This window comes from Acomys minous (genome assembly GCF_964271855.1).
Source record: "Acomys minous genome assembly, chromosome: 7".
Taxonomy (NCBI): domain Eukaryota; kingdom Metazoa; phylum Chordata; class Mammalia; order Rodentia; family Muridae; genus Acomys; species Acomys minous.
In genome coordinates, this window is record NC_140488.1 from 107,890,948 (window position 1) to 107,916,185 (window position 25,238).

Genomic DNA, 25,238 nt, shown 5'->3' on the forward strand with positions numbered 1-25,238 from the left:
GCAATCCAGTTCAGTTTATACATTTATTATAGAAATCCCCTTCCAGTGTGAGTAGTGTCTTGGGCCCAGATCCATTGGTACAAAAAGAAAAAAGTTTAACACCAGGTAAAGGGGGCAGGGGAACCCCCAGCTCCAGAAAGTCACAGACAATATAGAAAACACAGCTTATGTGGATTTGTTTAAAAAGTGGTAAATAGAAGGAATTGCCAAGGAGGACATGATGTGGCCTGTGGCCCGTGGCCAGATGTCACCTGAGGGTTTTACTGGCGTTTACCAGTTGCCAGGTTTAACCACTGCAGCATCCCAGGATGCGACATAATCCAATGGCTCTGCTTCTTTACAACCTCTTGTGTGGCCTCTCGATTGGGGCAGGTCGTCACACACAGAGGCCATGGGCAGAGACAGAAGACAATAGCTCCTTCAGGTACCCCACCTAGCCTTCCATCCTTCCAAATGTGAACAGAAGCCATCTGTCCAAGAGCTCTAGAGGGAGGAGGCAGGGAGCTCGGTTCACAGCAGTCTCCCAGCCGAGACTCTATATGGTCCAGTTTGCTGAGGCAGGGCGGTGGCTCTGGAATGGAATGGGTTGGGCATGGGGACAGGGATGAGCCCAACCAGGAATGAGCTCACAGTTTCCCTTGTATAAAACACCTAGTGTCGGGCAAAGACAGTGAATACTAAATCACAACTGTAAACAGAAATGGAGGAAGGGGCAGAGTCGCCATACCATTATCCCCCTCTTTGAAGCTAGCTGGGGCCCTCCAGTCTCCCAGCACAGGATGAGAAGAGAAGCTGGGGGCGTGGGGGGGCATCAGACATCTTCCAGGGCCAAAAAGAAGCCAGGGGCCCTGTGAGATCAGGCAGTTGTCCCTCGGGGACCAAGAGCAACCACATCCCAGGGCTCAGCGAGGTCGACTGTATGCTCCCCAGACTGAAGTATGTCCAGACCAACAAAGGGTTTAGGGTCAGACCAGTGTCCCTGGGGTCTGGGGATCAGAGCTGGAAGACTGCTCCCCCTCTAGTGACAGGTCACTTAACCGAGCGCTCAGCTCCGGGGGATACAGGAAATCCGTGTAGTATCTTTGGAAAGGACAGCAGAATTCCGGAAGACAGGTAGGGAAGACATGGCAAAGAGGAAAAGACAGACAGGACACACACACAGAGAGGAAGAGAAGCTTGTTAAAGACATGGAGACAGGCACAGGCCTTCAAGCTCTCACGCATAGGCTGAGCTTGGAAGAGAAAGCCAGGGGGCAGTCATATCCCTTCCTCCCAGCACCCCGACTTCAAGGCTTATCGCCAGCTGTCACACACTAGGGAGAACAGAAAAACCCTTCTCAAGCTTGGGAACGAACTCCTCCTCACCAGGACCCCGAGGACTAATGCAGGTTATGGGGGATACAGTGACCACCCCATGCCAAGACTACAGCTAATTTCCTTGTGGTCCCACTCAGCAGCTCTGGTGACAAAGTACTCCCTGGTCAGGATACCTTCAGCACTTGACTCAATACCCCTACCCATCAGTAAAAGCACCCCCATACCTGCCGGAGACAGGGGGTGCTGTGAAACTCCTCGAGTGCGGAAGCGGTGCCTGGCTGGGAGGGCCGTACAGTGTCTGGCCCACCTCATAGCAGCGGGCATGGAGGAAGGGTGCGTGTGTTGAGCCCACATGCGGCAGCATTGGCCGGCGCTGGGGACCCACGGCCAGTCCCGAATTCCGGATGTACCAGTCCCGCAGCCCCTCCAGGGCAAGGTTCTTGTGGCCACCTCGTTCACCACCTGGAGGTATCCGGGTGGGTGGGGGCATCCAGAGCAATGGGTTTGGATGCACGTCCAGACCCTCCACAGCTTCTGGGGGCAGGCCACAGGGCTTGGAACGGACGGCACGGCTGGTGGGGTCCTTGCTGCGGAGGAGGGGGCTGCTGCCGTCAGCTACATATATGGGCGGAGGACCCGGAAGCATGGCAAGGAGCCCATCTCTGCGGGAAATAGGTCCTGGGACTTCAGGAGCAGCCAGCAGCTCCCCCCAACCTGCCCCACCAGCACCGCGGGGCAAGCCCCGGTCCAACGAATAGTCCAAGAGGAAGTCTCCACACACAGGTGGGAGCCGGGGAGCCCCACGGGATGCAGGGGCAGCTGAGCTGGGCCTGGCAGCCCGAGGAGGGTCTGGGGGACCAGCAGTACGGGAAGAGAAGGAGGGGACTGGTTGGGGGCGCTCATACAGCACCTCACTGCTCTTGCAAACTGGGGGACCAGAAGCAGGGGGAGCCAGGGGAGCAGGTGGAGATCCAGTTCCCCCAGCAGCTGCCCGGTCCACCAGCAGGGCCTCAGAGCTATTACTGCGGCGGGTGCGAGCTGCGAAGAGGGAGGCCCGATCCGAAGAAGGGTCAGGCCGAGGGAAGCCCATCTGGGAGTCCTGACTACCGGACCACTGGCGAGAATGAAGGCCTTCGGGTCTGGAGAGCAGAGGTGAGGTAACAAGAGCAAGGTCAGACAAAGAAGACAGATGGTAAGTTCCCTGACTGTCCCGTCTCTCTCCGCCTCTCTCTCTCTCTCTCTCTCTCTCTCTCTCTCTCTCTGAACCTCCTCCACTAGCTCTAAAATGGGATGGGGAATTTAGACGTTGTGTAGGTGTAGGTATTCGGTAGTACAAGTAATGAGCCAGTGAGGTCCAGTCCCACACAGGGAGGCTGGAGGGTAAGGTGTGGTGATGTGCACCGGGAGAGGGCTGCAAGCTCTGAGGGTGATGTCAGTGTTTCCTGGGATGGAGGCACTGGCTTCGGAAGGACACACAGAGGCAAGTCTGTTACCGGAGCACCTAGTCTCCTGCTAAGGCTATCCTTGTGGCTCCGTGGTGCCTCCTGAAGGAAGTTCTAGGCTTTCTGCCTTGCTGAGCTCTAACCCACAGTATCTATGTCCCATCCCCAAACGATCACCCCACCACGCACAGAACGGAGGCCCTCAAACAGCAAGGCCTTCTGTTCACAGCGTGGGAAAAACAGGCGTTGAAGCATTTAAGACACATTACCGCATAGTGTCTCGAGGCTAACTCTAGAGCCCAACATTTTGCATGGGTTCAAACATCCGAGCTTCGGTTTACTCTCACATTACCTAATTAACCTTTCTGCTCTTCAGGTTCTACATTTATAAAATGCAAATAATAGTGTCTCCCCAGAGGGCTCTTAGGATGGTTGAAGGAGTTTGCTATCCAGCACAGAGGCTATTAGCAGACAGTAGCCATTGGTCCATGCTACCCGACATGCACTCTACCTGTGTCTTTCAAAGGCAGATATTACACCCCACAAATGAGGAAAGAAAACGACTTATGCAAGAAAGCACAGGAAAGCCCACACTCTCATGCCTCTGCCTCCAACTCCCACTCCATCATTTCAAAGGCCAGCTGCCCATGTCCCGCATCCTTCAGTCCTTTGTAGTCAACAACTACAGTTAGAACTAACGGTTTCCTCCTCTGACACTCAGACCCACCCTCAAGAGTCCCCTTACTTGCAGAGCCGGGGGCCAGTGCCCCGGGTGAGGACAGGGGTGGCAGGTACACTTCGCCCCTCAAAACTGGAGGCACTCCTGGGCAGCGAGCGTGTGGGGCTAGACAAAGATGGCAGGCCCACATCGGGACCCAGGTTAGAAACTGCATCCACCAGTGGGCCCTCCTGCCAACCCAGGCTCAGGATCCCACTCCTGGTCCCGGGAAAAGGGAAAACACAATTCTTCTTTACCTGGTGGGGCTGGCCACTGAGTTGCGCCGGCTCTTCAGGTCCCCATAAATATCTGATGGGGGTGGTTTCCATGGGGCTCGCGGCTCGGGGCTCCCCCCAGATACTGCCCGAAACTGGTCCCAGGCCTTTGGTGGTGAGGGGCGCTCCGTTAGAGGGAAGCAGCTATGAGGCTCCTCTGGGGTAAGGAAAATAAGGTAAAATTCAACAAGAGATGGCCCAGAAGGGACCGGGCGGGGGGGGGGGGCAAGTTTCAAGGGGAGGGGCATGTGCTGGGACAGGATTAAGCAAACTGAAGGATGAAACAAGGCAAAAGGGTAGTGTAAAGGCTGACCTGTAGGGTCTAGGGGCAGGGAAGGCAGCGATGGGGACATGGGCGTGGCTAAAGGGGAGCTAAAGTAGGAGGGGCTCCGGGTTAGTTCTCACCGTTATCGTGGCTGGCCCCTGACTCTGAGAGGGAGCTGCTCTCCGAGTGCAGAACTACATCCTCTACAGGTGAGAAAGGAAGAAGCAGCCTGTTACTCCAAAGTATGGGATCCATCCTTTTACACCACTGGATAGGCATCTCTATGGAGCCTGCCTCCTGCCTCCTGCCTCTGACCCCTCCCCAAGAATCACATCTTTGCCAGACACAGGCCTATAAAACCAGCTATGTAAGAGGCTTCATGAAGTGGTGTGTGTGTGTGTGTGTGTGTGTGTGTGTGTGTGTGTGTGTGTATGTGCCACAAGTTCAAGGCCATTGTGGACTGTACAGGTAGTTCAGGGCCAGCCTGGACAACTTACCAAAATCCTGTTTTGAAATAAAAAGTAAAAGTCAGCCGGAGAGATGGCTCAGCAATGAAGAGCATTTACTGGCTGCTCTTCCAGAAGACCTGAGTTCAATTCCCAGTACCCACATGGCAGCTGACAACTGTCTATATAACTCCAGTTCCAGGGGATCTGACACCCCTCACACAGATAAATATGCAAGCAAACACCAGTGCATGTAAAATAAGAATAAATTTAAAAATTAAAAAATAAAAAGTAAAACCATAACAGGGTCCTGGAGAGATGGCTCAGTGGTTAAGAGCAGTCGCTTCCCTTGCGGAGGACCTGGGTTCAGTCCCCACATTAGGCATCTCACAATAGTCTACAACTCCAGTTCCAATGCTTCTAAAGCCCTTATCCTCCATAAGCGCCTGTGTGCATGTGGTAAACATAAATTCATATAAGAATACATATATCTAAATAAATATGAATAAATCTTCTGAAAAAACAAAAAACAAGCTGGGTGGTGGTGACGCATGTCTTTAATCCCAGAATTTGGGAGGCAGAGGCAGGTGGATCTCTATGAGTTCAAGGCCAGCCTGGCCTACAAAGCGAGTTCCGGGCATCGTGGCACTATGCCTTTAATCCCAGCACTCGGGAGGCAGAGGCAGGCTGTGAGTTCGAGGCCAACCTGGTCTATAAAGTTGAGTCCAGGACAGCCACAGCCAAGGCTACACAGGGAAATCCTGTCTCAAAAAAACAGAAAAAGAAAAGAAAAAGAAAAGAAAAGAAAAACCACACACACAAAAAGAATATCCACTGTTACCTAAAATCAAGACTACCAGGAGCTTGAGTATTCATCTTCCTGTTGCCTGCTGTTCCAGCCTTCTTAGAACCTCAAGTCAGGCTATTACAACTCTCCTTGATGGGGGGAGTCCCTTCAGTGTTGCTCACTTGTCTGCCTTCCACCCCTCCCACAGGCATCAGCCACAGTCCATTCCCAGGCCCATTTTTCCTCACTGGAGAGACGCTGGGAGCTGGCTTACCTTGGCTGAGCTGAGCCAGGCGTGTACCCAGGCAGTGGGCATTGACAACTGCTCCTGCAGCCCCTGGCAGTGGCTGGAGCGCTGGGAGGCCAAGACGGGCCCGGAAGTCCCTGAGCTGCTCCTCCAGCTCATGCAGCCTTCGAAGTGCATCAACCTGTACCTGGCGCCGGCGACGTCTCTGCTCCCCACTGAGATCAGGGGCCAGGGCCAGGCGGCGGGCAGCAGCTGCAATCTGCTGTTGTACTGACACCTCACGCTCCAGGGCCTCAAGAGCCAGTTCCTACACAACCCAAGAGGGTGGGACAGAGCTAAATAAATAGAAACGACTAGGCATAGTAGTACCGGGAAGTTGCCAGAGCCCATCTACACTGGAAGTGGGGTCTGTTCTTCCTAGGGGCAGGCCTGTTTACCTATGGAAGGAGCTCACCCATCCTCAGGGGACAGGGTGAGGAGCTGGGCCTAGGGACTGGAAGTCTGTCTTGACAGAGCTGGGATCATCCAATATCACATGGGGGAACCCACCTGTTCAAACCCTTTCCCTCCTTAGCTTTTCCCTCCCCTGGCCATAAGCCTCATTCTTTCTGCCCTTGCTTGTCCCTGCCCCTCACCAGCACCATCTTGCTCTCCACACCCAACTGCTCACCTCAGCAGGACACAAGGAGTGATGTGCTGGGTTTGGGTGTGGGGGAGGGTAGGCACGTGCAGTGGGGGGCCTCCGGCGTACCAACTGAGGTCTTTCCCCAGGCTCCAGAGGGCACTCAGGGGGCAGCTGACCAGTTAGCTCCTGGAGGGGACGGACACAGAGACTACAAGGGTTAGTTGGATGGATGGCATAAAGTAGTAAAGGTCTCAGAAACTATACCTCCCAAGGAGCTTGGCCTTCTTAAACAATCTGGGTGTGGTAGTGCACGCCTTTAATCCCAGGACTCAGGGAGGCAGAGGCAGGCGGATGGCTGTGAGTCCGAGGCCAGCCTGGTCTACAAAGTGAGTCCAGGCCAGCCAGGGTTACACAGAGAAACGCTGTCTCTCAGAGGAGGCGGGGCAAACTTGGCTGTTGTTCCTCAGGATGCCACCTACCTTGTCCCCTCTACCCCGCCCCTCACCCCCACCCTGAGACCAGGTTCCTCTCTTGCTAGCTGGGAACTTACTGACTGGGCTAGCCTGGCAGGTCAGCAAGGCCCAGGGAAACCACCTGGTCTCCACTTCCCCAGCATGAGGATTACAAGAGCCTGCTACCACACCTGGCTTTTCTTTCTCACATAGGTTCTATGAGTTGAATCCTCAGGTCCTTATGCTTCTGTGGCCAACGGGGCTACTACCCCGGCTGGCCCCTGAACCCTATTATTATCTCAGGCCAAGTATGTGGACACCCACACTAAGAAGGGTAAAATCAGAGCCAACAGTTGGGCGTGGTGGGTCATGCCTACACTTCCAGTTCTTGGGAGGCTGAGGCACGGGCCAGAGACTATCCTAAGCTATGGTGTGAGGTCTAGGCCAGCCTGGGCTACAGAGTGAGACCCTGTAGCAAAAAAAAAAAAAAAACCCCACCAGATGAATAGGTGGATAGATGGACGAGCGAAGGGAAGGAAAAAAAATTTACCCTACATCAGTTAGGATGGACTTTCTTGCCCACTTTTGCAGAGTTTTCCCTCTTGGGGGGCTTGGGAGGTTTTTAATTCTCACACATGACGATGGATCAGAATCGCCACATTCAGAGTGACAAAAAACTACTTACGCCCAGACAAGTGTATAGGCACCCATCACTGCAGCATGCCCGCCTGGGCACCCTGGCCGACCCCAACCCCTCTGGCCTCATAGTCCCGGGGTCATGCCCTCACCGCCTCCTGCAGACACACTTTCCTAAGCTCTTGAAGCTTCAGGCTCAGGGCCTCTTGCAGGGCCCGCTGGCGGTCAAGCAGCCCTCGAAGACGCTCTGACTTCACCTGGGGGGTAGCCTCTCCAAACAGGGCAGCTGTACAAAGGAGCAAAGATCAGGACAGCTAGGACATCCTGGAGCAACTGTGGGGGCAGGGACCAACCCTTCCCAAACAGGCACATGGAGACTGGGCTGGGGGGCAGGGAGGGGGCAGCAGGAAATGGAAGCAGCCACCAAACTGACCTGGGGCATTGAAGGTAGGAGAGCTGATCAGCTGACCTTTGACTTCCATCCTTGGACTGTTTGGACCTTGTGGCTGATGGCTCCACAAAGCCTGGCAGGGGTTGCAGCAGCACAGAAGGCATTAAGGAAAGATACCCTACAGCATCCCCAGGTCCCTAGCCCAGCCCCCCCCCCCCACTTCCCATGCTCCAGCTAGGAATATAATAGCACCCTGGGCCCCGCCCGCCTACCTGGCCTGCCTGCTCAGATTCTGTGTCAATGTGTGGACCCACTTGGCCTGGTACCTTGGTTCCCTTCCCATTGACTGTTACCACAGTAAGTGGGACGCTGGGCAGACTTACAACGCCTCCTCAGAGGCCCATAGGTCACAGCCAGGAGTCTCACCTAGGGAGAGAATTAATGGCACAGATTTAATGAGGGATAACAACAGTTGAGCACTTAGCCAGCCTTGGGTGCCTGGAACACTTACCTGCTAAGTCACAATGACTCTTTGAAGCCCTCAGGCAGGAGCTCCACAGAGGGGTGGAAAGCACACAGAGGTGAAATAAGTTCCCCGTAAAGGGCATATCCTAGAAGCACCCCCTCTGGTCCTATGCACTCCCTCATGAAAACAGCTCCAAGCCCAACAATTTCCTCTGGAGCGCCTCGGTCACGGCTTTAGGCCTTTGCCCAGGCTCTGGCCGCAGTCTGGGGCGCAGTTTTCAGCCTCTTACCACCCGAGTCTTGTTTCTCACTTCTCCGTAAGGCGCTGCTTTGGTTTTTGACCCAGAGTCTCACTCTATAGCCTAGGCTGGCCTGCAGAGTCACTGTGTAGCCCGAGCTGGTCTCGAACTCATGGCAATCCTCCTGCCTTAGCCTCCCACATTCTAGGATTCCAAGGAGACACTAGCAAGGTCTAGGGCTTTCTTGGGGCTTAGATGTCCCTTTCAGAGGTGGCCTCCTGCAAGTGCTGTTGACCAAGGGACTGGACATCCCTGTCCTGCCATTTGGACAGGACATGTCTACCCCAGTGTCTCAGTAGCTCTAGCACCCCAAACCTTGTTACACACAGTATAGTAGCTGCTTGAACAAGGGATGAGGCAATAAATGCAAGCTAGCTGAGACAGACACCAAGGGCCGAGCCTCCTCTATATCTGTCCCTAGTCCACCCTGCTGCCTTTGCCCCAGGGTCCCTCCGGCCCTCTTCCCTCCCGCCCGCCCTAGACTGAGACTAGCATACAGAGGTGACCCTGCCGGGCTGCTCAAGAAGCACCACCCGCAGCCATAGAAAACACAGTACCTGCCTCTTGCTCGGGTCCCCAGAAGCCCGGGCTGCCCATGGAGCCTGCTCTGGCTAGCTGCCCGCCCTCCTTCTGCTGCTTCTCTGGAGTTTATTCCCTCCCTCCCACATCCTGTTCAGTCCCCAGCTGGGCAACCAGGTGACATCACCTCCTGCCACCTGTCCTAAGCCTCCAAGGCAGGTGACCAGGAAGGCCTAACTCACCCCCACCCCCACGTACCAACAGCGTTCTCATTTTAACCTATCTTGACACTCACGGCTTGCCATGATGTGCTGGAGAAGATCCGGGCAACCAAGGAAGTCTGGTTATAAGCTCCTTCCCCATTTTCCCCCCACGGGGTGTGCTCAAACTGCCTATAAGGTAACCCCCAGGTTCTCTGTAGTCTTCCTGCCTGTCCTACAGGGTCTGTACCCCTCCCTCAAAGGACTCATGGTCTAGCCTCAGTATCAATGGTGAGGCAATCCCACCTGCAGAGGTCCCCACAAGTCCAGCACCTCCAGCATGGTAGGGCTTCTTTGATGTCCCAGCCTCCTCTGTCCCTCAGCCCCTGGAACTCCTCCCTTCCCAGAACTATTTTCGTTTCGAAAACTTTCACAAGACCTGGCTGCGCCCCTCCACCCCAACAGGAACCTAACTCCTCCGCCCTTGGGACCATTTACCCCATTTACCGACATTAGTCTCATGGGCCACATCACAGCGCCTCAATTTTTCGTTAGAAAAAATTAAGAGCATCCTGGAAGGCAACACAGGGTCCAGACGGGAACCCCAACTCCACCCTGTCAGCCTGACCTCAGGGACATAGTGAGGGCATGAGTCATTGGGTCACTGGGCCGGCTAGACATGGATCAACGCCCCACACCTCCATACCTGACTCAGGGACCTTTGCTCCTATTTTTATGCTCTGCACACTTGCCTTGGGATTTAGGGCCACCTGACACCAAGCAGAGAGCATCAGAAGGCAATCTTCCACAATTCCTGCATCACACAAACCTCTGAGACCCTCCCATCAACCCCAGGGCCTTGTCCTATCATCCTGTTGTAGGGATAGGCTGCAGCAAAAGAGCTCCAGAGGGCACATGTGGGGACACACACACACACACACACACACACACACACACACACACACACACACACACAGCGGCAGGCCCAGCAGGTTTTTCAGGTCTGCCCTTCTGACACCATAGCTGAGAAAAATTCCTGGCCGTAATGACTGTTTACAACCAAGATACTTCACCTGGGTGGCACTCCAACCCTGTCAATGAGAGCCCCATTTCCACATTCTGCCGCCCGCCCGCCACTTGAGCAAATGTACACACAGTGTGGACCGCTCCCCAGGGCTCCCCCCAAACATACAGCACACCCACTTGTATCACTCAGGGTGAACAAATGGAGGCAAAAAGTGGACACAGGGGTCCGAACAACAGTAGGTTCTAAATAGTTCAGCTAGTCTTTTCTGACGCACTAGTCCTGAGAAAGAGGCTGCTCTGAAAAGGGGAGAGGAAGCCAGGGCGAGGGCCTGGGAAGCCGGAAGATGAGTCTCTCTGCCCCATCCCTCCTCCTCCATTTCCAAGCAAGAACTGCTTTGCATCAAGAGAGGAAAATGGCCTTGTGGGGACTTGCCGTGCTCCCCAGCCCCTCCTGTACTGAACACCACCCCTCCTATCACACCCTATATCCTGTCGGGGTACCTTCTCCTCAGACCAGGGTCTCTGAAAGAGAACTTCAGTCCAGTCTCCCTCAGCCCTCAGTTCCTGTGCCTTCACTGTCTCACAGCCCTGGCCCACGGGTCCCAAGTACTCACCAATGCCAGAGTAACTGTACGGCAGCCTCGAAAATCTCAAAAACAATAGTTGTCTCATCCAGGCCCTAGCTTTCCTGGCAGTAGCCTTGAGCAGCAGTGACTGCTGTCCTGGCTGCTTCCCACTAGGTAAAAGCCCAACCTACCTGGACAGGAACTGGGCTGGTCCATACCTTTTAACCCTTACCTGCCTGCTTCCAGAGCTAGGGCCACCCCCTGGAAAGGCAATCTCAGGGGGCCAGGGGCCTCAGGGGGCCCAGAAGAAAGCATAGAACTCTCTCCTGGCTGCAGACACCTCGGGAGAGAATTGGAAAAGAGTTGTGGGAGGAGCCACTGCCTGTCCTTCTGCCCAGATCCTCAGGCCACTGGAGCCTGCCTATACAAGGTAGCACCTGGGGAGGGGAGGTATGGGGCTAGGAAACTGTAGTGTGTGTGCATGCACACAGGTAGGCGCGCGCGTGCGCGCACACACACACCTGGGTTGTTGTTGTTGTTGTTGTTGTTGTTGTTGTTGTTTTACCCTGAAGAGGGTGAATCATAGTCTCCAAGCCCCTCCCAGAGCAAGGCAGGGATAAGAGAAGGTCTTGGGGCAATTTCTCCCATAATTAAGATAATGGTTTTCTATGTTGCAGAGAGAAGCTACCCTTTCTAAGGAGAGCCCAGATCTCAAGACACTACCACTTTCCACAGTCCGGAAGGAAATACTAGTAAGTAGACCCTAAGTTATGCCCTTTCAGAAACCCGAGGGGATGGATGGCACAGACATAGCACCCTCTGAAGCAGGCTACAGATGCGAAGGCCAAGGCTTGGCAAGGTAAAGAGGCCTGAGTGAGCACACAACGATGTCAAAGCGGAAGAAGGAACCGGGCGGTGGTGGCAAAACTTCCTTTCATGTCAGCATTCAGGAGGCAGAGGCAGGCGGATGTCTATGAGTTCGAGGCCAGCCTGGTCTACAGAGTGAGTCTAGGACAGCCAAGGCTATACAAAGAAACCCTGTCTCCAAAAATCAAACCACACTGCCACCGCCGCCACCACCACCACCATGCAAAAAAAAAAAAATCAGAATGCTAGGACTGGATCTCGGACTAGCCAGTGCCTACTCCCAAAAGGAGAAAGAAGATGGCTCAGCCTTCTTTCTCCTGCCATAGCCTTCCCTACTCCCTCCCTGCCCCCCTGCCCCCCCACCCCCCGTTACCTTTCTGGCCTAGAATCAAGCTTTACACCAGACAAGGAAATTGACAACTCTTGAGTCCCTATAATGTCCCTCAAACACAGCCCTATCTGGGCTCGGAGCATGTCCCCGGCACATACTAAACATCCTGTCCTCCAGGTAAGACAGTCTACTTTGTGCCCTCAGAACCCAAACCTGAGCCTACAACAGGGAGGAGGGCTGTCAGGGGTGTTCCCCCTCACGCTGGGCAGGAGAACCTAGAAAAAAGGCCCCTCAGTCACATGCTACGAAGAACTGCTGCCCCTGCTGCCCACCGTTCTTCCTGCTTATGATATGGTGGGGAGCACAAAGGACCCTTTTGTCTCTTTCCTCCCTTTTCCCCCCTTTTGGGGTGCCAGTGTGAAGGCAAGCAGCAGGCAGATGAGCAGCTAGCTATATACTGGTGGGGACTGTCCTCTTGGCCATGGCCTCCCTCTCTCCCTTCACAGGCCGCCAAGCACGCTGGGAAAAATGGATGGTTATAAACAGGGACAAGAGAGATGAGAAAATCATGCTGATGGAGCCTCCGGGTTGAAGTTACCTCAGCTGTAAAACGGACAAAATAGACAACAGAGGCCAAAAAAACTTTAGAAGGGATTTCATAGTACATGTAACTCACACCAAATCACTAATGACCATTCATAAAAGAACAACAAATTTGGAGATGAAGAGATGGCTCAATAGTTAAAGAATCTATACTGTTCTTCCAGAGGACCTGAGTTCGGTTCCAAGCATCTATGTCAAGTGGTTCATAACTTCCTCTAACTCCAGTTTCAGAGGTTCTAAAACCCTCTTGCCTCTAAGGGTACCTTTGCATGCAAGTGTGCGCATGCGCGCATACACACACACACACACACACACACACACACACACACACACACACACTTGAAAATTAAATCTTTAAAAAAATTTTTTTTTGGTTTTTCGAGACAGGGTCTCTCTGTGTAGCCTTGGCTGTCCTGGACTCACTTTGTAGACCAGGCTGGCCTCGAACTCACAGCGATCCACCTGCCTCTGCCTCCTGAGTGCTGGGATTAAAAGGCGTGCGCCACCACGCCTGGCTTCTTTTTTAAAAATTTAAGATTTTATTTATTTACTTTCTTTTTTCTGAGGCAGGGTTTCTCTGTGTAACAGCCTTGGCTATCCTGGACTCACTCGTTTTGTAGACCAGGCTGGAGAGCTGCCTGCCTCTGCCTTTCCAGTGCTGGGATTAAAGGCATACACCGCCTTGCCCTGTTTACTTTTTTTTTCTTTTTTTAAAGATTTATTTATTATTTATATAGTATTCTGCCCACACGTGTGCCTGCCCACCACAAGAAGGCACCGGATCTCATTACAGGTGGTTGTGAGCCACCATGTGGTTACTGGGAATTGAACTCGGGACCTTCGGAAGAGCAGACGATGCTCTTAACCTCTGAGCCATCTCTCCAGCTCCCCCTCTTTTTTTTTCTTTTTCTTTTTTTGAGAAAGGGTCTCACTATATAGCCTTAGGTGTCCTGGAACTCACTGCACAGACCATGATAGTCTCAGGCTCTTAGAAATATGCCTGCCTCTGCCTCTCAAATTCTGGGACTAAAGAGGCATATGCCATCATGCCCAGTTTATCATTCTTTTTGTTGTTTTTTTTGGGGGTGGGATTTTGTTGTTGTTGTTGTTTGGTTTATTTTTTGGTTTTTGTTTTGTTTTGTTTCATTTGGTTTGGTTTGTTTTTTCAAGAGAGTCTCTCTGTGTAGCCTTGGCTGTCCTGGACTCACTCTGTAGACCAGGCTGGCCTCGAACTCACAGCGATCTGCCTGCCTCTGCCTCCCAAGTGCTGGGATTAAAGGCATGAGCCACCACTGCCTGCCTTCAGTTTATCATTCTTATAGTATGTGTATGAGGGTCCAGGATGTATGTCTGGATACCATGTACCTGCAGTGCCTGTAGAGGCCAGAAGAGGGCAACAGACCCCCCCCCCAAGACTGGAGCAAAAGATGGTTGTGAACCATCATGTGGATTTTGGGAATTTATTATGGTTCCTCTGGAAGAGGAACCAGTGTTTTTAATTGTTGAGCCATCTCTCCAGCCCCAACAATTTTGTTTGTTCGTTTGTTTGCTTGCTTGCTTGTTTTTAGAGAACAAAAAATATGATGCTTGAAAGATGAACGTGATGAAGAGCACAGGCTGCTCTTCTGGAGGACTGGGCTTTGATGCCCAGTGCCCATATCAGGTGGTTTCCAACCACCTTCAACTCCAGCTCTAGGGAACCCAACACCCTTTTCTGGCATCTGTGGCTACCAGTACACATGTCACAAACACTGACATAGATACGTACACATAAATAAAAATAAATATTAATGCTGGGCTATGATGGCACACACCTTCCTTTAATCCTAGCACTTGGGAGGCAGAGGCAGGGGCGATCTCTTAGTTTGAGGCCAGCCTGGTCTACAAAGTGAGTTCCAGGACAGCCAGAGCTACATAGAGAAATCCTGTCTCCACAAACCCAATATATATATATAATAAATCTACCGAAGTAAACTACTTTAGGAGAAAGTGGGAAAAATTCCTGGGCCAAGTAGACAAGTAGGGCTGAGTCACCTACAAGATCATTGTCCCATTCATGATTTTCTTTTCTCAGTCCTGGAAATTGAACCCAGGACCTTGTGTATGCTAAGCAAGCTCTCTCCCACTGGCTACAGCCCTAGCCCCGCAGTTTAAACAGACAAGAAGATGGTCTAAGCCCATGTATGTTTATACATGGACCCTGCACAGACAGTAAATGGTGAGTCAAGTGTGTAATTCTACTGTCACTTACTGGCTATATGACTGCTTAGAAAACTCACTTTTCTGTCCCTCTATGTCCTCATCTGTTAAAGAGGGAAACTGAGGTAGTGGTGGGAACATTACAGGGACTCAGAGTCCTCAATGTTAAATTATAAAACAACCTAGTTGCCAGGCATGGTGACCTTTAATACCAGCGCTCAAGGAGGCAGTGGCAGGCGGATCTCTGTGAGTTCAAGGCCAGCCTCCAGAATAGCCAAACCTTGTCTCAAAAAACCAAAAAAAAAAAAAAACAACTAACAGACAATTATAGAGTCTTTGTTTGTTTGTTTGTTTCTTTGTTTTGGTTTTAGTTTTTTGAGACACGGTTTCTCTGTGTAGCTCTGGCTGTCCTGGACTCACTCTGTAGACCTGTAGACCACGCTGGTCTCGAACTCACAGAGATCCGCCTGCCTCTGCCTTCCAAGTGCTGGGATTAAAGGCGTGCGCCACCACACCTGGCATGCTCACAGAGCTGTTGCAAGCTACTGACTTCATTCACTTAAAGCTTGCTAGGACACAGCAACTGGCTGGGTATCAGTACTGTCATAATCATGACTAGTCCTCCCCAGTAAATCAAATGGATATGTTTGGGTGCTTGCTTTTGAGACAGAGCCAGTTTATTAAGCGGCACTGAATCAATCTGAAACAGATGTTTGCTTTTTGCTTTGGTTTGTCTTTTCTCGGGGCACATTGTCTGAATTCTCACTATCCAAAATGAAGAACCGGAAGTGTCTCAGCATGGAAGAAGCCTGGCAAATGTAAGTTGGGATCCCCAGAACTCATGTTAAAGCCGGATACAATGTCTCTAGTTTGCAGGGTCTGTGGCTCAGCCCACGTCATTAATCTCAGCACTGGGAGGCAAAGGCAGGAAGATAACTGTGAGTTCAAGGCCAGCCTGGTCTACAAAGCAAGTCCAGGACAGCCAAGGCTACACAGAAAAACCCTGTCTCAAAAAACAAAACAAAAAAAACAAAAAACAAAAGCAGCCAGCTGAGTTCTGAAACTTATACACACAAGCACAAGCGTCCCTGACTTCCACATATGAAATAAACATTAAAATTTGCACAAATTTACATAAAAGTTTTCTACAAAGAACTAAACCTATTCAGATGCACTGGAGATAGACAGAGCTGCTACCTCAGCCTCTAAATTCGCCTTCCTTGCCACAAGTAGACATATTTGAAACAGGTGTGTCCCCCCACCCCTATTGTCTAACTCATCATTAAAAATGGGGCTAGAGAGCTGGCTCAGCACTTAAGGCTGAGGACTACTCTTCCAAAGGACCGGGGTTCAATTCTCAGCACCGACATGGGAGCTCACAACTGTCTAATTCCAGTTCCAGGGAATCTGACACCCTCACACAGCCATACATGCAGGCAGAACAGCAACGTAGATAAAATAAAAGTAAATAAATTTTGATTTTAAAGTGCACCAACTGGGATAGGGATGATGCATGCCTGTAATCCAGCATCAGGGAGGATAAAAGAGGAGGATCAAGAGTTCCAAGCCTTAGCCGGATGTGGTGGCACATGTCTGTGATCCCAGCACTTGGGAGGCAGAGGTAGGTGGATCGTTTTGAGTTCGAGGTCAGCCTGGTCTACAAAGTGAGTTCAGGACAGCCAAGGCTACACAGAGGACTCCTGTCTTTAAAAAATCAAAAAATATATAAATAAATAAAAAGAGTTCCAAGCCAGTCTGGGCTCCATAGTGAAACTCTGTTTCAAAAAAGAGAGAGAAGTGCGGGGGCGTGGTGGCGCACACCTTTAATCCCAGCACTCGGGAGGCAGAGGGAGGCGGATCGCTGTGAGTTCAAGGCCAGCCTGGTCTACAAAGTGAGTCCAGGACAGCCAAGGCTACACAGAGAAACCCTGTCTTGTTTTAAAAAAAAAAAAAAGAGAGAGAGAGAGAGAGAAACAAAAAAGCCCAACAACAATGCAGGAATCAATTACATTTCAGATACATTGCTCCAACTCTAGCTGATGAAAAGAATCAGTGTTGGCTAGTGATGAAGCACGTGTGGCCGGGTATCTACTTCTGAACAATATCCCTAGGCCCTGAACGTAGTTTGTAGCCAGTCATTATCGCTTAGCACCTGAACCCATCTTCCCATATAAACTGCAGAGACAAAATACCTTCAGATAACTTAGGACTTTTCCCTGTCTGAGCTCCTAGAAGTCCTCTTCACTCATAACTTTCCTACGAAATAGATAGGGACTGGGAGTGACCTGAGTGGGTAGTAGATCTATATAAATGTTTTGGATAAATAAAATGGGTCCTGGGCTGGAGAGATGGCTCAGAGGTTAAAAGCACTGACTGCTGTTCAGGAGGTCCTGAGTTCAATTCCCAGTAACCACAGGGTGGCTCCCAGCCATATATAATGGGATCTGGTGCCCTCTTCTGGCAGCCAGGTACACATGCAGGCAAGGTACCATATGTATAATAAATAAATAAATCTTTAAAAAATAAAATGAGTCTGACATTCCTTATTCAAACTCACCGTTCTGTGAGACTAACACAGTAGCATCTTCCTGTTATCCATGTTTATCCTCAAAATCAAGGATTTGGACCACAGAGGAATCTCATCCTATTGTTACTACTGGATGAGCCTGAGTTTTTATTTACTCTCTCCACAGCAGGAGGGATGAAACTTGGAGCCTTACCCAGCTATATCCCTGGCCCATTTTGTGTGTTTATCATTTGTGTTTTCTCTGAACAGGGTCTCACTGTGTATCTCTGGCTGCCCTGGAACTCACTCTGTAGACCAGGCTGGCCTCAAACTCAGAGATCTGCCTGCCTCTGTTTCTCCAGTGCTGGGATTAAAGGCATGCCAGCACCTGGCTTGTCTTCCCACGCTTTCTTTCTTTCTTTATTTATTCGTTCATTTTTTTTCAAGGTAGGGTTTCTCTGTGTAGCCTTGGCTGTCCTGGACTCACTCTGTAGACCAGGCTGGCCTCGAACTCACAGTGATCCACCTGCCTCTCAGTTTAGTATTTTTATGGGATTGCTGAGTGTATGAATGGGTGGGTCTCTGAGTCTTGTGCTTTCTCTTGGGCTCTTTTCCTTCTGTTGGTTTGTTTTGTCCACCTCTGCCTCCCAAGTGCTGGGATTAAAGGTGTGCACCACCATGCCTGGCTGTGATGTTATTTTCTATCTATCTATTAATATGGTGTTGTTTGGAGTTTTTTGTTTTGTTTTGTTTTGTTTTGTGTTTTGAGACAGGATTTCTCTGTGTTACCCTGGCTGTCCTGGACTCGCTTTGTAGACCAGGCTGGCCTCGAACTCACAGAGATCCACCTGCCTCTGCCTCCCACGTACTGGGATTAAAGGTATGTGCCACCACCGCCCAGCTATTATACTTTATTTTGTCAAAAAATATGAGTGGGGGCTGGAGAGATGGCTCAGAGGTTTAGAGCACTGTCTGCTCTTCCAGAGGTCCTGAGTTCAATTCCCAGCAACCACATGGTGGCTCACAGCCATCTGTAATAAAACCTGGTGCCCTCTTCTGGTGTTCAGGCAAATATGTAGTCAGAACAGCATATATATAGTATATATATATATATATATATATATATATATATATATATATATAGTGTGTGTGTGTGTGTGTGTGTGTGTAAACTGGGCACAGTAGTGCATGCCTGTAACCCTAGCACTTGCCAGGTAGCACACACCTTTAATCCCAGCCCTCAGGAGGCAGAGGCAGGTGGATCTCTGTGAGTTCAAGGCCAACCTGGTCTATATAGTGAGTTCTAGGCCAACTAGGACTACATAGTGAGACCCTGCCAAATAGATAAATAGTGGGCCTTGTTATTCCCTGACCAAGGACTTCTGGGCTCAAGCGACCCTCCCATATTTGCTTCTTGCATAACTAGAGATACATGTTCATGGCACGACCAGGCTGAATGTGCCTGATGCTAACAACATCCAGCAACAGCCACTGCCTATGCCCCTACATACAACACACTCACAAGGAGACCCCTATGGATGGGATGGGTTTAGCACCAAAATGTTCACTGATAACTTCATGAGAGAAAGGGACACACCCCTCCTCTCATCCCATCCCTACCAAGTCCTGAAGTCTCTGACCTACAAATGTTTTGTTTTGTTTTGTTCTCAGAGATCATAGCCCTGGGATCCAATTTAGGTGAGGCAGATAATAAGACTTCAAAGATTCATACATAGCCTGTGTCTCTTAACCTAATATCTTTTCAACCTCCATAGCCCCCAACACCCAACACGGTCCAGCCCCCAATACAGAAGGGCTGGAAACAGGATCCAGACCTCTCAGACTCCCAGGAGGCAATGAATAATTTAGGGTGTTCTTTCACATTTGGGGAGAGCAAAGGGTGTAGGGACATTTCCATGCACTCCTGGGCAGTAAGAGAACCGCAAGCTCCGAGTGAGATCATTAGGATGGAGATGGGGGAAGGGGTGGGGGTCCCTTACAAAAACTCCACCTGCCACAAAGAGGACACAAGCCTACCTGTGCCCGTAAAAGGCAGTATAAGGAACATACTTTAGGAGCCCTGGGGACAACAGAGAGCCTTCAAGTGCTGAGGCAAGGTATAAAGGGATTCAGAGAGCAAAGGGGATGGGAAATGGATGTTAGGAAGGACTGAACAAATTGGAAGGTTACAACAACAGGTAAAACAGGGGGCCTGGTTTGGGGGTGTGTATAGGAGGTTAGGACAAGAATGAGTGGCAGGGCAGAAAATAGAAAAGTCATTATAGGATGGAGATTAAGAGGCAAAGCAGGGGCCACGTACAGTGGGTTACTTCTGTCTGGAGGTGCAGACAGAATGACTGCAAATTCCAGGCCAGCCTGGGCTACATAGTTGAGACCCTGTCTAAAAACAAAGAGCGGGCATGGTGGAGGGACATGCCTATATTCCCAGCCCTCAGGAGCCAGAGGCAAGAGCATCACATCACAAATTTGAGGCCACCATGGACTACATAGCAAGTTCCAGGACAGTCAAGGCTGCATCAACAGATCCTGCCTAAAAAGGATAATAGAGCCAAGACAAGATACTGAGGGAGTAAAAAAAAAAGACTAAGATTCTGAAGAGAAGAAAAAGTACAAGGAGACAAACAGTATAGAACAATAGAAGCCAAGACTGGGATAAGCCGAGGCAGGGATCAAGGGAGGGAAAAAGGCAGGTTCAAGTGGAGGTCAGGGACAGGAAAAGACCAGGACAGAATGAAGACGGGCATGAGGTGGTGATGTGAGAGAAAGGGGGAAACTGCAGGAGACAGAAGGGGATGTATAAAAGGAGTGAGCCATGACAGAGAGCAAGAGTGGTGGTGGTGGTGGTGGGGCACAGTACAGGGGGGTACAGAAGTCAGACTCAGCAATGAGGATAGAACTGAACAAATTAGGGTTATAGAGTCAGAACCTTTCATTGGAAGGGATTCAGAGACTGGATAAGCATTTTGAGAACAGTGTGGTCAAGCATCAGATCAGAACCGGAGTTAGTTGTTGGGCATCAAAACAACAGCTTCAGAGATAGGATAGGGTCACACAAGGATCTGGACCAAAGACAAACCTGGATGGGGTTGGGGATCAGCAATGGGCTTGGCGGACAAAGAAGGGGTTCAAGATCACACCACGCCAAAATATAGTTAGATCAGGGATAGGGCTGAAGGTTCTGGGCCAAGGTTGCCAGGACTTTGGGGTTTAAAAGGGATGTCCTCAGGTCAGACAGGGGTCAAGGATGGGGGCATAGGGTCAGAGGGTATAGGTGCGCACGCAGGGCCATCCTTGTGGGCGTTTCCAGGCCTCCTCCCGCCCTGTCCCCACCCTTCTTCTAGCCGGAACCGTTACTCACCTAGGGTCCTCTCAATGCCACGCAGGTGGGGTCGGTAGAAGCAGACAGGGATCTAGTGGGCGCGCCTTCCCTAGCAGTGGCGCGCCTTCCCTCGCAGTGCTCCCGCTCGTCCCTGGGCGCGCGCTTCCTCGCCTTCTGCTCCCTACCTCTGGGCCGCGTTCGACCACACGCACAACCCTTAGCCTTCAGGGGCAGATGGGGGGAACCCCTGGATGGTGGGAGAGGTGCGGCGGCCCCGCGCCCCTCACCTTTAACTCTGGACGTCCGTTCGTGGCTACACAGCCATCTCCGCTGCTGAGCGCGAACCTAAGGGGCTGGAGGACGAGGGGGCGGGGCGCGAGACCACAGCAGCGGCAGAGACGAAGTGCGCAGGCGCCAGTTTGAGTCTTGATTTTTTTTTTCTTCCCCCCCCACCCCCCTGCTTTGGGAGCGCCTGGAACGAAGATGAAACCGGGAGCGCGTGCGCACGCGCTTTTTTGGGCGGCAGAGCCCTAAGCCACGCCCCCTAGGTGAGCCGCCCTGATCTCCTGACTCCTAGTCACTCTTTCCCAAGACAGTATCCCAAATGCTATCCGTAAGGCTTTTTTGCAGCCCTCGACTCCCACTGACATCTCCTAGATGCTTCCCCAAACGACCTTCCATCAGCCTCCAAATTATATCTCCAAAGTATTGTCTTGATCCCAAGCAGCACCTCTCAGGCATTCTTTGCTGTCATTGACCTGCACCAGCACACAACTCTATTGATCCAGCATGCAGAAATCATTTGTTGGCCCTAGGCTAGACCGGCAAGTTACCCTCCATGGCTGTCAAAACTGCATGCGCAATTGTTTTTCTTAGCACAGCGTTGGAGTGTGTGCTTCAAGTTACACTCCAGCGGCCTCCAGATGACTCTTTACATCTGAGTTGCACTCCCCAAATCACTTCTTAAAGTTCCCCCCAACTGTTAATCCCAGGCAGAGCCCACAATCTGTTCTTCAGCAAAATTCAAGTCTGCACGAATAAACTGCCTTCCATTAACTTCCAAGTCATTCCTCTTTCACCATCCTCAATTGACCCTTGGAGCCAATAACTTCTAAACAGCAGTTATATTATTCACTCATTCATTTGCAGTCCCAGGGATTTCCAAAACCCAGAGCCTCATACATAATACACAAGTGCTCTATCAATGAGAAAAATGCTGAACTCCAGATATCAGTCCTAAATCTTTTTTAAAATTAATTTATTAATTAAGTATACAGTGCTCTGCCTGCATGTACACATGCCACCAGAAGAGGGCACCAGATCACATTATAGATGGCTGTGAGCCACCATATGGTTGCTGGGAATTGAACTCAGGACGTTTGGAAGAGCAATCAGTGCTCTTAACCTCTGAGCCATCGCTCTAGCCCCCCACTCCTAAATCTTAAATTCATTGTAAGTGAAAAACCAGCTACATTCAATGTAGGCTCCAGCTACACCTCAAATTGCTTCCAACTGTCACCTGTTTAACTGCAAACCGTGCTCCATGGACACCCCACCAACAAACCACCTTCTAGTAACAGACCATGCTATATGTACAAAACTTCCTTCGTTGTGTGTGTGTGTGTGTGTGTGTATGTGTGTGTGTGTTTTGTTTTTTTCTGTTCTGTTGTGCTTGGCTTGTTTATTTGGGGAATGAGATCCCATGGGGGTACAGGCTGATCCTCAACTCTAAGTAGTCGAAGATCGTCTTGAAGTTCTGATCCTCCTGCCTCCATCTCCTGAGCTATATCCCTGGCCTCTTCCTTATTTTTTTTTGAAACAACTTTATGTGGCCCAGGTTGGCCTGGACATCGCTGTATGACCAAGGATGATATCCAGCTCCCGATCCATGAGGCTAGAGAGATGGCACAGATGATTGAGAACAGTGGCTGGGGGCTAGGGAGATGGCTGAGAGGTTGAGATCACTGACTGTTCTTCCTGAGGTCCTGAGTTCAATTCCCAGCAAACACATGGTGGCTCACAGCCATCTAGAATGAGATCTGGTGCCCTCTTCTGGTGTGCAGGGGAACAGGCAGGTAAAAAAACAAAACAAAACTGTATACATTATAAACAAATAAATCTTTTTTTTTTCCGAGACAAGGTTTCTCTGTGTAGCCTTGGCTGTCCTGGATTTTATCTGTAGACCAGGCTGGCCTCGAACTCACAGCGATCCACCTGCCTCTGCCTCCCTCCCGAGTGCTGGGAAAGGCACCACCACCTGGCAATAAATCTTTAAAAAAAAAAAAAAAAAGAACAATGAGCCAGGCGAGGTGGCGCACGCCTTTATTTTTTTCTCCTTTATTAATTTATTCATGTTACATCTCAATGGTTATCCTATCCCTTGTATCCTCCCATTCTTCCCTCCCTCCCATTTTCCCCTTATTCCCCTCCCCTATGACTGTTCCTGAGGGGGATTACCTCCCCTTGTATATGTTCATAGGGTATCAAGTCTCTTCTTGGTAACTTCCTCTGAGTGCCACCAGGGGACATGGTCAAAGGTGAGGCACCAGAATATGTGAGAAAGTAATATCCCACTCTCCACTCTACTGTGGAGAGTGTTCTGTCCATTGTCTAGATCTGGGTAGGGGTTTAAGGTTTACCGCCTGTATTGTCCTTGGCTGGTGCCTTAGTTTTAGCGGGACCCCTGAGCCCAAATCTGCCTATCATAATGTTCTACTTGTAGGCTTCTAGGACCCTCTGGATCCTTCTACTTTGCCATTCTCCCATGATTCTCTCATCTAGAGTCCCACTAGAATGTCCTCCCCTCTGTCTCAGTTTCCTGGTAAGTGAAGGCTTTCGTGGGACATGCCCCTTGGGCTAATATGCAGATATAAGTGAGTATATACCATTTGAGTCTTTCTGCTTCTGGGTTAACTCACTCATTATGATCATTTCTAGCTCAATCCATTTATCCACAAATTTCGGGAATTCCTTGTTTTTAATAGCTGAATAGTATTCCATAGTGTATATGTACCACAGTTTCTTTATCCATTCTTCTATTGAGGGACACTTAGGCTGTTTCCATGTTCTGGCTATTATGAATAAGGCTGCTATGAACATGGTTGAGCAAATTTTCTTGCTGTGTGCTGGAGCATCTTCTGGGTATATTCCAAGGAGTGGAATAGCTGGATCTTGAGGAAGCCCTATTCCCAGCACTTGGGAGGCAGAGGCAGGCGGATCCCTGTGAGTTCGAGGCCAGCCTGGTCTACAAAGTGAGTCCAGGACAGCCAAGGCTACACAGAGAAACCCTGTCTCAAAAAAAAGAACAATGGCTGGAAGCCAGGCATGGGCAGGTGCCTGTAATCCCAGCACTCAGAAAGCAGAGACACGTGGATCTCTGTGAGTTCGAGGCCAGCCTGGTCTACAAAGTGAGTCCAGGACAGCCAAGGCTGTTACACAGAGAAACCCTGTCTGGAAAAACAAAAAAAAAAACCAAAAAACCAAAACCAAAACAAAAAAAAAAAAACAAACCAAAAAAGAACAGTGATGTGGTAGCGCACCCCTTTAATCCCAGCACTTGGGAGGCAGAGGCAGGCGGATCACTGTGAGTTCGAGGGCAGCCTGGCCTACAAAGCAAGTCCAGGACAGTTAAGGCTATGGAGAGAAACCCTGTCTCAAAAAAACAAAAGAAAAAAAAAGAACAGTGGCTGCTCTTGCTATTCCAAGAGGACAGACTTTGGCTCCTAGCACTCACATGGCAGTCCATCTAAGTAGTGCTTACGCATACATGCAGGCAAAACACTCATACATGAAAATCCAAAAGAAAACAAGAAGAAATCAAAATCAACTTTGCCTCCACCATCCCAGTAAGGTCCCATTCCCACGCTTACACAACCACAAATCCAACTGTCTATAGATTTCCTTATGTTATCATTTTATGTAAATGTAATATGTAGATTTTTATTTATTTGTTTGTTTATTTTTTTGGTTTTGTTGAGACGGGGTTTCTCTGTGTAGCTTTGGCTGTCCTGGACTCACTTTGTAGACCAGGCTGGCCTCGAACTCACAGAGATCCACCTGCCTTCTGCCTCCCTAGTGCTGGGATTAAAGGCGTGTGCTACCATGCCCGGCTGTAATATGTAGATTTTTAATATTTATTTTTATTTATGTGCATGAGTGTTGCACCTGCATGTATGTATATGTGTGTACCACATTCCTTCAGTGACTGTGGACGCCAGAAGAGGGCATCAGCGTCCTGAGAATTGGAGATATACACGGCTATGAGCCACCATGTGGGTTCTCTATAAGAACAGCAAGTGCTCTTAACTATGGAGTCATCTCTCTAGCTCCAATATGTAGATTTAGGGGGGTTGTTTGTTTGTTCTTAACAGATGTTGATGTTGTTGTTGTTGTTGTTTTGAGACAGGGTTTCTCTGTGTAATAGCCCTGGTTGGCCTGGACTCACTTTGTAGACCAGGCTGGTTTTGAATTCACAGTGATCCTCCTGTCTCTGCCTCCTGAGTGCTGGGATTAAAAGCCTGCACTGCCACCACAGCCCTCACCCCAGCCCCACCTGTAGATGCTTTTTGTTTTTGTTTTTGTTTTATCTACACTGGTGTTGCACACATGTCTATATGAGGATGTCCAATCCCTGGAACAGGAGTTACAGACAGTTGTGAGCTGTCATGGGAGTGCTAGGAATTGAACTCGGATCATCTGGAAGAGCAGCTTGTGCCAT

General features: G+C 50.3%; 1 protein-coding gene across 12 annotated transcripts; it reads right to left on the reverse strand.

Annotated features, from left to right (window-relative positions):
- Nucleotides 1-9: 9 nt before the first annotated feature.
- On the reverse strand, nt 10-21,018 carry CCDC120 (coiled-coil domain containing 120). Of its 12 annotated transcripts, none has more exons than XM_084788513.1 (11): nt 20,809-21,018; nt 7,873-8,026; nt 7,643-7,733; nt 7,362-7,495; nt 6,167-6,307; nt 5,524-5,803; nt 4,157-4,219; nt 3,734-3,908; nt 3,504-3,602; nt 1,541-2,455; nt 10-1,080 (listed from the first exon to the last, which is right to left on the reverse strand). In XM_084788513.1, the coding sequence occupies exons 3-11, from the start codon at nt 7,689-7,691 to the stop codon at nt 966-968; spliced, it is 1,971 nt and encodes a 656-aa protein (XP_084644639.1). In that variant the 5' UTR covers nt 7,692-7,733; nt 7,873-8,026; nt 20,809-21,018; the 3' UTR covers nt 10-965. The 12 variants fall into 12 exon arrangements, with proteins under 12 accessions (XP_084644639.1, XP_084644634.1, XP_084644632.1 ...); XM_084788508.1 differs by lacking the exon at nt 20,809-21,018 and adding an exon at nt 20,561-20,802; XM_084788506.1 differs by lacking the exon at nt 20,809-21,018 and adding an exon at nt 10,908-11,057 and having other exon boundaries at nt 7,984-8,026.
- Between the last annotated feature and the right edge of the window lie 4,220 nt (nt 21,019-25,238).